Source organism: Octodon degus, unplaced genomic scaffold, assembly GCF_000260255.1.
Source record: "Octodon degus isolate 3935 unplaced genomic scaffold, OctDeg1.0 scaffold00022, whole genome shotgun sequence".
NCBI classification, from domain to species: domain Eukaryota; kingdom Metazoa; phylum Chordata; class Mammalia; order Rodentia; family Octodontidae; genus Octodon; species Octodon degus.
In genome coordinates this window covers 9,482,704-9,493,418 of record NW_004524598.1, presented here as the reverse complement: position 1 = coordinate 9,493,418, position 10,715 = coordinate 9,482,704, and the positions used below count along the sequence as shown (strand labels likewise).

Here is a 10,715-nt window from a genome sequence, read left to right as displayed (position 1 = left end):
AGGGGAGGGGAGGGGAAGGCAGGGGAGGGGAGGGGAAAGATTTGTTTAAAAAAAATTTTTTTAAATAATATGGACAATGGTCTTGAATCAAAATGTTATGAGAAACAAGGAAGCAACCTATTTTAAGTTTCCACTACTAAGAATATTACTACACAGAAAAAGCCTAGGACTCATGTTTGGTCAACAGTGTCTTATCTGATTTAGTCATCTCTGGTAAAGTCAAGGCAATTGGGCAGCAAACTCATTCACAGTCCTCTCACAAGCTGAATTATGATACATGAATTAAAAAGCAAATTGAGTACAGTGGCGTATGCATAAAATCCCAGCAACTCAGGAGACTAAGGCTGGTGGAAGATCCCCAGTTCAAGGACAGCCTGGTCAGCTTTAGCAAGACCCTATCAAAGAGAGGAAGGGGGGGAGAGGGACAGAGAGAAGGAGGGAGAGAGAGGGAGAAAGAGGGAAAGAGAGGGAGGGGGAGGGAGAGAGGGAGGGGAGGGGAGAAGAGAGGAGAGGAGAAGATAAACATTACCTTTCGTGAAGCATGAATGTCAAAAAATGGCTTATTTCTGACACTAAATGGTTCCTGTGTTTTGTCAATGAGCCCACTCTTCATTTTTTCATGTCGAGGATTTATAATTTCTCGTTCTATACACTGTAGACGAATATTAAAATCACAATCGCCAACTGGCTGGGCCTGAATAATAAAGACAACTTTTTAATTTCAGCCCCAAAATTATTTTATCAACATAATTAAGGCTGCCACCTTGTATCAAGTAGGTTACCAGCCCAAATAACTAGTTTGATTAGATATACACATGTCTACAAGTACATAGTTATTTTAAAGCCATTACCTCACAAAACAGTGCAAGAAAGTAGCATAAATCTACTATAAATTGATCCAAATGTTTCACATTTAAATTAAAGCATTGATATACAGACTACTCATTTTCATTACTTACATAATACATTAAAATATGCAATCCATACAATTCAAAAGAATGAGTAAATTACACAGTAAAACAAATGGCACAGTCACCTAACACTACACAGCATCAGGACATAAGTACATATCACCTCTAAAAATTAATACAGTAAAACTTTCTATTATGTTCAAAGTTACACACTTATTAGAAAGGTAAAGCTGTCTTCTCTTCTCCCCCAATAAACTTTGCTTTGAATGTCCTTAAAGCACATATTATTTGAACCATAAAATCAAATCGAGAAGAGAAGAAACCTGCACTGGATTTCCAAGAGAAACAGCCATCTCAACCCCTAGGTATATTTACAGGCCAATGAATGTTATTCCAGTATCTGTGAAAAGATTAGCCAACTCTGGCAAGTACTGTTTTCAGGAATACAGTAATCACAAACATAACAGAATGAAAAATTGATGTCTTCTAGTCTTAAGTTTCTTTCTTCCATTCTTTGGTTTTCTGGAGATAAGATCTCACTGTGTAGTCCAGGCTGGCCATCAACTCACTTATGTAGCCTACTTTGGCCTCAAACTCACAGTGATCCTCCTGCCTCAGTGTCCCAAATGCTGTGATTACAGAGGTTTACCACCATAACCAGTTGCTGTAAGGTTCTAAAATTTAAAACACTATTTTGAAATATACAAATTGATCCCAAAAAAATACATTGAAAATTTCCAGGAAAACCATGCCATTAACTAATCTAGATTATGACAATCCTGAAGCTTTCATGTTGCAATTTATTAAAGTAGAGCCCCCCCCAAAAAAGAGCTTTAGTTTTGTCATAAATGTTCAAAACTTAGAATACTTATTTCCAAAATTCTTAAACATTTTCATTCTGACTTCAATATCAAATGATACTATTTGAATAATATACATCTAGAAGATGATTATACCTTTTCATAAATGTACACTATTTTTATTTACAAAAGCTATGTTGTACTGCCTAAGTAATACAGACACTCATTTGTTTTCTTTTTGTGATTTTTTGGGTTTTTTTTTTTCTTTTTAATAATTTTATTGAGAAACAAATATCAATGTGACAGTTTCACAACTTTACTGGCTTATTTTCAATAATTGATACATTGCATATTATTGTCTTATGCAGACATGGGTTGCCTTTTCACTTTGTTGGTAATTTCAGATACTCATATTATAATCAAACATAAACAGGAAGACATACTTGTGTCTTCAAGTTATACATTCAATGTCTCCTAATTGTTTCTCTTTGGAGGGAATTTTTTATTCATATTTTAAGAAATAACATGGGCTTATTTTTAAAAGCAAGTACAGGATAATCAAAAACCAAATAATTTTTTAAAAGTAATTTCCATTTTAAGGGCCAGCCTGATAGCTGATGGACTAAAGGATCTGCTTAGGAAGAATTCAGCAACAAGGGTTTGATCCCCAGCCTGCCTTGCCAGCCCCACCCCTGGGGCACACTGAGATGGTGACTGACACTGGGGGTGGTTGTGCACCCCTGTAATCACAGCGCTTGGGAGGCTGAAAACAGGAGAATCACTACAAGTCTGATCTAGTAGTGAGACCCTGTACTGAATACAGAAGAAAAAAAAAAAAAAAGTAATTTCCATTTTACATAATGTTGTTTCATTTCATCAGTTAAACTGTTTTCCTTTATTCAACTGAAGTTAAAGTAGCCGAAAGACAAATATATATGGAATATATTAGGCAATGAAAGAAAAAAGGATACAAAAGTATTAAAAAAGATGTCCAATGGGTGTATGACAAACATACAACCTAAATAACAATTTCTTCCTACTATTTGAGGCAATAGCAAATAGACTTTCTTAAAAAAAAAAATACATTTATTATGCCAGTGACAATTTAAAGTAATAATTTTCTATATTATAAACCAGGCATGGTAGTGTACACCAGTAATCCCAGCATTCAGCAGCCTACAATAGGAAGACCGCATGTTCAAGCTTAGCCTGGGCTACACAGCAAGTTTAAGGCTAGCCTCAACTACAAAGCAGGACTTTTATCACCAAAAAACAAATGCAAAACAAAAACATTATTAAAAGTACTTACAAAGAAAAAAAAGAAAAAGAAAGAAAACAAAATTTAAAAAATTAAAAAGTACTTACATTGAATTTAATTATGTCATATATCAAATATCTAGGAACTGCCTGTCCATTTACTCTGTCAATAATCATTTCCTTGAAAGAGAATAAATAGAAAAGATCAGTTTTTCCAAACTTTAACACCAATTTCTATATTTAATTGAAATAAACCATACATATAGAAAGCACATAGACCACATACACGTTGATGGAATTTCAAACTGAAGACACTTGTGCTGAGACTGAATAAATTGTTGGCATCCAAAATATTCTCATTTTGTACTTACCATATAATGAAATACAATCGTGATAATGTCTCCTCATATTTTTATATAATATACTATATTTTGTCTAATGTACAACTTACTAAACAACATCTAAGAGTAAACAGGCAATAAATTTTAATTTTTAAAAACAGGGTTATTTTCATAAATAATTTAATTGAACAAATATTGCCTTAAATTTTTTTTTTTTTCTTCAGAATCAGGGATTGAACTCAGGCCCTTTGCTTGCCAAGGAAGCACTTATTCCACTGAGCCATCTCCCCAGTCCCTGCCTTAAATTTTGTATCAACCTAATTACTTTAATCAAACTGTACAACCGCAAATGGCACCCTCAATATATATTTAATTCCAATCTACTCTTTTATTCATAAATAGATTTCTGCAAATCTACCACAGCCATTAAAAGGTCAAAATAAATTGTATACTCTTAACAGAAAGAAACAAGAACACTGAAGGATAATTACAGATACATATATACAATACGTATATGTAATCTAGTGCTGCCTTTTATAAAATCTTAATTCTTAGTAAGTTTTTGGACTAAAAGTATTTTTCTTTCTTCATATTCCTCCTAACGAAGAGGTTTTCTTGCAGTACAAGTTTTCTTGTAATCTGATTTCATGTGAGAAAATTCACACATAGGGTGAGGATACAGCCTAGGAGTAGAGCATCTGAATATCATGTGCAAAGCACTGAGCTCAATGCCCAACACCAACAAAAAGTAAGTTATATTAGAAAATCTATACAACGTAACTAAGTGATGCAGCACTTGCCTAGGATATAAAGGACCTGTGATCTTCGTCTACTTGTAGTCCAGAAAAAAAAAAAAAAAAGTAAAACACTGATTTAAACTAGGCTTAATGGCACATGCCTGAAATCTCAGCACACTAGGAAGACAAGGCAGATGAATTACAGATCAGAGTTCCTCCTGGGCAACTGACTAAGACCCTCCCTCAAAATATACATACATACATACATACATACATACACACATACATACATACATACATACATACATACATACATACATACATAAATGGGGCTGGAGATGTAGCTCAGCGCAAAACTCCTGGTTCAGGACCGGCAAGACGGACCAGGGTTGGGACCCTGGCACCACATGCCATGCCGGCCCTGCCCTGGGGCGTGCTGAGCTGGATGGAATCCAGGCGTGGTAGTGCACAGCTATAACCCCAGAACTGGGGAGGCTGAAAACAGGAGGATCACCTTGTACTATAAGAAAATATTACCAATCAATTTCTTTCCTAAATGTGTTCAAAATAAACATTTACTGATGATAACTACCATCTTTAACCCAAAACTTGACATAAATTAAGTAATTTTAAATTGTTTATCGAAATACTTTATTTAACTGCTCACATCTAAACATTTTATGCAATAACAAGGTGGTATACTAATAACAATTTTAATTAATTATTCTTTGAAAAGAATTTCTCTCCTAATACCTGAAAAAATAAGCAAAACAATGTTTTAATTTAATCGTTATTTTATAAAGCCAAAAAGAAAATATATTATTAGCAAAAAAAAAAGTAAAAAGCAACAAATAAGCTAGTAGTCTTTAAACTGACAGGCAAGAAACTACCAAGAGTGCAGTAAAAGAGACTCAGCTAGATTCAGTTTTAGAGCCACTCAATCTCTAGAAGCCCTACTTGTAAAATGACAAATACCTGATAATTTTCACTATTACAATCAAATATAAATAGGCAGTCTCAATTGTTGTCCTTATCTTCACTTTTCCCTCTCTAATTGAAGAGTAATAAAAATAGCTAACCACATTTCTGTACAAAGTAAAGGCTCTAGGAATTCACAATGCAGTGGAGGAATAATATATTATTTCCGAACTAAGTGAGGAAAATATTCACTAAAAGTTCTTCAAACTGAACAGAGCTTATGGATTCTAACGAAGACCAGACAATGGGAATTACCGAGTTATTTACTCCCAATGACCCCAACACCACTAATATGCTTTCCTACAACAGCCACAAGTGTCCTAGGCTAAAAACATCAGTAAACATAAAATACAGTATGCAACTTAAAGTTGTTAAAACTAACTGTGGTGTACTATTGCTGGGTTTATAAAATGGTGGATAGCTTACTCTGGAAACCAGAATACTTCTGAAAATGAACAGATTGCTCTTTGTAATTATACTAAACAACAGGTGTATACCCATACTAAACTCAGCCAATTTAAGACAGATGGTATAAAGCACTAGATTGGGCTGGTGAGATGGCTCAGTGGTCTAAAGCACCTACTTAGAACAAGCTTAGCAGAGCACAGGGACCGCGGTTCATCCCCCAGCACCACATGCCAGCCAGCCCCGCCCCCTGGTGGGCTGAGCTGGCCACACACACACACACACACACACACAAAATAAAATTTTAAAAAAAGCACTAGATTACTTGAAGAACTAGAGAAAGCTTGCTAGTAAGGTATATTATAACCACTAGTTTAATCCTAAAAAGACATGAAATATTTTCTAGCAGAATTAATGAGCAAAATGATAGTAAGAAAAACATGAAAAGGGATAGTAGGGGTAAATTTTCCAAAGATCAGTATAGGTGAAACTTGGGGCTGGTGAGATGGCTCAGTGGTCTAAAGCACCCACTTAGAACAAGCTAAGCTAAGCAAAGCACAGGGACCGCGGTTCAATCCCTAGCACCACATGCCAGCCAGCCCCGCCCCCTGGTGGGCTGAGCTGGCCACACACACACAAAATAAATAAATAAATAAATAAATAATTTTTAAAAAACATATATATAGGTGAAATTTATGGCTTAGGGATCAGTCGAAGATGAGACTGAAGACACAGGCACACTTCAGATGTTGAGTACTTTTCCATTCTAAGCAATGGATAATTGTTGAAAGGTTTTAATCTCTCTCCACTTATGAACTGTTCTCTAAAAAAATATGTGGGCATTTAAAGCTCATCCTTTGAAATCCATTCCTTGAAATTTTTCAAAGAGGATCCACTTCACGCTAGTTATCACAATTTATCCATGATGAAATGTTCTGGAATTAGTGATGATAATGTGTTATGGTTTACATCTAGATGTCTCCCCAAACCCTCATGCACTCATAGGTGGGGCTTTGGAAAGGTAACTGGATTATGGGTGCACATGATGCTGATTAATGGATTAGTCTATTAAAGGTTTTATAGCTGGGTGTGATGCTGGAATGTGAAGGCTGGTAGGAAGAGGTAGACCACTGTAGGCACGGCCTGGAGATAAATATGTATGTCTTCCTCCCTTGATTACAACTGCCTCCTGCTCCTTGCCAATGTCATAAACTCCATTTCTTCAGCCATGACCCTGTACCATTCCACCCTCACTGGAGACAGCCAACTGAGGGCTGAAATCTCTACAAACTGTAAGCCAAAATAAACCTTTAACTTGTGGGCATTAGGTATTCTGTCCCAGCAAAAAGAAAGTAATTAAGACACAGTAGTCACCAATCTTCAGGGTACTAAAAATCACTTGAATAAATACCTTAAAATGACAACCTTCATGGTATCTGAGTTATACCACAACTTTTTTTTTTGGCGGAACCAGGGATTGAACTCAGGCCCTTGCGTTTGCCAGGGAAGCGCTTATTCCACTGAGCCATCTCCCCGGCCCCTATCACAACTTAAAAAAAAAAAAAAAAAAAAAAAAAAAAAAGAGGGCTGGCGAGATAGCTCAGTGGACTAAGCACCTGATTAGACAAGTGCAGGGACCGGATTCAACCTCCAGCACCACACAACACACCAACCGCATCAGCTGGCCACCTAGACTGGGTGTGGTGGCACATGCCTGTAACCGCTAGGAGGCTGAAAACAGAAGGATCACTACCCTGTAACAAATACATTAAAAAAAATTCTAGGGGTAAGGGAAATGGCTCAGTAGAATAAGCGCTTCCCTGGCAAGGGCCTGAGTTCAATCCCTGCTGGGGGGGGGGGGGGGGGGATCTAAAAAAAGAAATCCTAAAAGCAGTTTTTCAGATCAAGGAAAATGACTGAAGACTGGTTATATGATATATAATTGTTAGTTATGTGTATGTGTCAGTTATACACATTATATAACAGGCACAATAAAATGACTAACAGAAAACGTCAAAATGTTAAACAGTAATCCCTTTTGGTACTTGAATTTCCTTTATAATATATAGGCTTTCTAAAATTTCAAAAAGCACATGTATTTTTTTATAAACAGATTAACAGTTGACAAAGAAAAATATTTATTTTTTTGAGACAGTGTCCCACTGTGTAGCTCTGGCTAGTCTTGAACTCACTTTGTAGCCCAGGTTGACAGGCTCTTGAGTGCTAGGATTACAGGTGCACAACACAACACCCAGCATTAACAACTATATTCTTCTCTTTGCCACAATGTGAAATTGATTAAATTCATTAATTTGTTTCAAATGAATTAATGTCATATTTCTAACCTATTTTCTACCTCTTGTGGGACAAGGAACATAATTTAGCAGTGTCAAAACAAAACCACAGTCCTTATATCTGAGAACAGACAATTAAGTGGTTTGAGTTATTCTTGGATTTGGTATTTTATAAAAACAATTTGCAAAAATAAATAAATAAATAAATAAATAAATACAATTTGCAAGTGAAAATGCAGAAGAGGAAACTAAGAGGACCAACATATCTAGAAAAAGATAAGAGAACTATAATTCTGGCTCAAATCAACTGACATCATGAGTCATACTGTAACTTTAAAACCCCACAAGAATATATTATACCACTCACAGTTATCCAAGCTTGGAGTAAAAATAAACAGCACTGCTAAACTAAATATACAGATTGTTAACGATCTAATTTTTAAACATTTTCTACCTGGAATGCCCTTAGCCCATAACAAAAATCTTTTCTAAACCAGTCATCGTGGCACATCCCTTTAATCCCAGCACTTGGGAGGCTGAGTCAGGAGTATCATCATGAGTCTGAGGCCAGCCTGTGCTATGCAGAGTTCAAACCCAGCCTGAACTACATATTGAAACCCTGTAGCAATCTCTCCCTTTCTAATAGCAACCCCAACAACTCATTTATTACAAAGTACAAACACTGCAATTAAACCTGAATACTGAGATTTTAGGTTAGAAAAACAACTGCTACCCAACGCAAATGCGAAGGCAACGTGGCTCACGCACCAACAGAGCGGCTGCGTGCCTGTGTGCCACAGGTTTGCCACCACTGACCTAGCACATGATAAAAAACAAGTCTTTCTACTCAAAAAAGGAAAACTGAACTAACTGAACAGTATAACAGTGTTAAGGTAACAGGTTAGATTTTTAAAAACTGCATCTCATCTTCTTTCTCAAAAGGTACTTCAGAAGGATCACATATTTAAATGTATGTACTAAACTATAAATATATATTAGGAAAATACAGGTATCAGGATAATTTTGAGGTGAAAATATTCCTTCCCTAAAATTTCATAAAAAGCCAATTATTTTTCGTGAAGCCCAGCATTATGTGCACATACACAGTATATATATACAGTTTAATTTGGCTTTTTGATTTGTTGTGTTCCTGTGAGCTGTCAGAGATCAAACCCAGGGCAACAAGCTTACATGTCAGGCACTCTACCAGCCTAAGATTCATCACCAGCCTAATCTATAATACATTTAAACTATTATGCACTAGGAGAAATACAAGAAAAGGAAAATACATTTTCCCAAAATAAGCAACACAAAGTAACCACCTAAATAAAGACAAAAAAGAATCTCATAAATCAATTTAAAAAGAAAAATCCACAAAAAGTGTAGAAAAGATCTGAACAGGCAATTCACAGAATACATTAACTCACAAAAAAGTGAAGAAATGTAAGACTTCATTAACAATTCCCATTATAGCAAATTAGAAAAAGAATGTATTTGAGTGTATGTCAGACATTTTCACCAGCACCTTACAAACTTTCCGAGTTACCCTCCCAACAGGACAAGAGTGAAATAGTCATTAACCATACTATACCACAACAATAAAACTCAGTAAACTGTACAGGGCATCTCACGTAATAAGAGATGAGCCACTGAGGTATCTCGAGGTAAGGCTATTAACACTGCCATGCACACCTTGAATGAAGAACCATTCTTTCCCTTTGTCAAATTACAAAATAATGAATCAAAACCCATTGTCTGATAATGTACACATCTTCTACACACATATAATTGTATATGTGTCTCCACTTTCTGAAAATAAAAGTGGAATTTACACAATTTTTTACAAATTTAACAGGAATGTCCTTGAGCCCAGCACAACAAATGTGTTATACAAACTGTTAGCACAGCTTCTTGAGGAACACTACCCATATTATACACCACACTAGTACTTCTACCATGGAATTTGTAACCTATCAACCCACAAAAGCACGTAACTAAGGCAAGGAAGGCTTTTTGGACTTTACTCTGAAATTGATAGATGGAAGCTGGAAGAAAATGTTCTCTTCTTGCTTGGGATATAATCCAACTTGCCTCCCATATAGAAAAAGCCTCATGTAGAATAAGACCAAGAGAGTAAAGCAAGAAAGTAGGAAAAAAAAAAAGTTTTTAGCCACAGAACCTGCCTGCCTGCCTGCCTGCCTGCCTGCCTGCCTGCCTGCCTGCCTGCCTGCCTGGGGCAAACTAAGCTGAAAATTTTTAATGAAATTATGAGTTGAACCATATTGGTTTCTGTTTCTTTTGAAGCTGGACTTCAATTATTTATACTCAAAAGAATCCTAATACACCTCATCTCTGAGAATAATCTCAGGTATAAAATTGACAATTTTGAAATAAAAAATATACAGAGTGTAACTTCATGTATGTCTACAAAAAAATGACCACCAAGCCAGCATAAGGTACACACCTGTCACTCCACCTGTTGGGAGGCTAAGGCAGGAGGGTGACAAATGTACAATCAGTCTAGGTTACACAGATTGGACCCTAGCCAGCCTGGACCATTTAGTAAGACCTTGTCTCCAAAAAGAAAAGAAAAAGAAAAACATCAATAGGGAACTGGTCAAATAAATTACAGAATGTTTTCTCAAACTTACTCATCTTTTACAGATACCTACACCCTGCAGGATTCCAATTCATAAACAGGACTGTTGGAAAAGGCAATACTTTAAAAAAGCAATCTTTAATCCTGTCATTTTCACCATCAGGATAGTTTGAAAACTTCAAAATCAGGGCCATATAGGTAAAGAGGCCCACAATTCAGACATTTATATTAAAAACATGTCCAGGGCTGGTGAGATGGCTCAGTGGTCTAAAGCACCTACTTAGAATAAGCTTAGCAGAGCACAGGGACCGCAGTTCAATCCTCCAGCACCACATGCCAGCCAGCCCCGCCCCCTGGTGGGCTGAGCTGGCCACACACACACACACACACACA

General features: G+C 36.3%; 1 protein-coding gene across 2 annotated transcripts in view; it reads right to left on the bottom strand.

The window, feature by feature from the left end:
- Nucleotides 1-10,715, bottom strand: part of Rngtt (RNA guanylyltransferase and 5'-phosphatase) — a 331,478-nt gene that overhangs the window by 216,005 nt on the left and 104,758 nt on the right. For both annotated transcript variants that reach the window (XM_004628220.3, XM_023711882.1), the window contains 2 exons: nucleotides 3,077-3,148; nucleotides 530-694 (listed from right to left, as the gene is read on the bottom strand). In XM_004628220.3, the coding sequence (XP_004628277.1) occupies nucleotides 530-694; nucleotides 3,077-3,148 (237 nt within the window). The remainder of the gene's footprint in view (nucleotides 1-529; nucleotides 695-3,076; nucleotides 3,149-10,715) is intronic.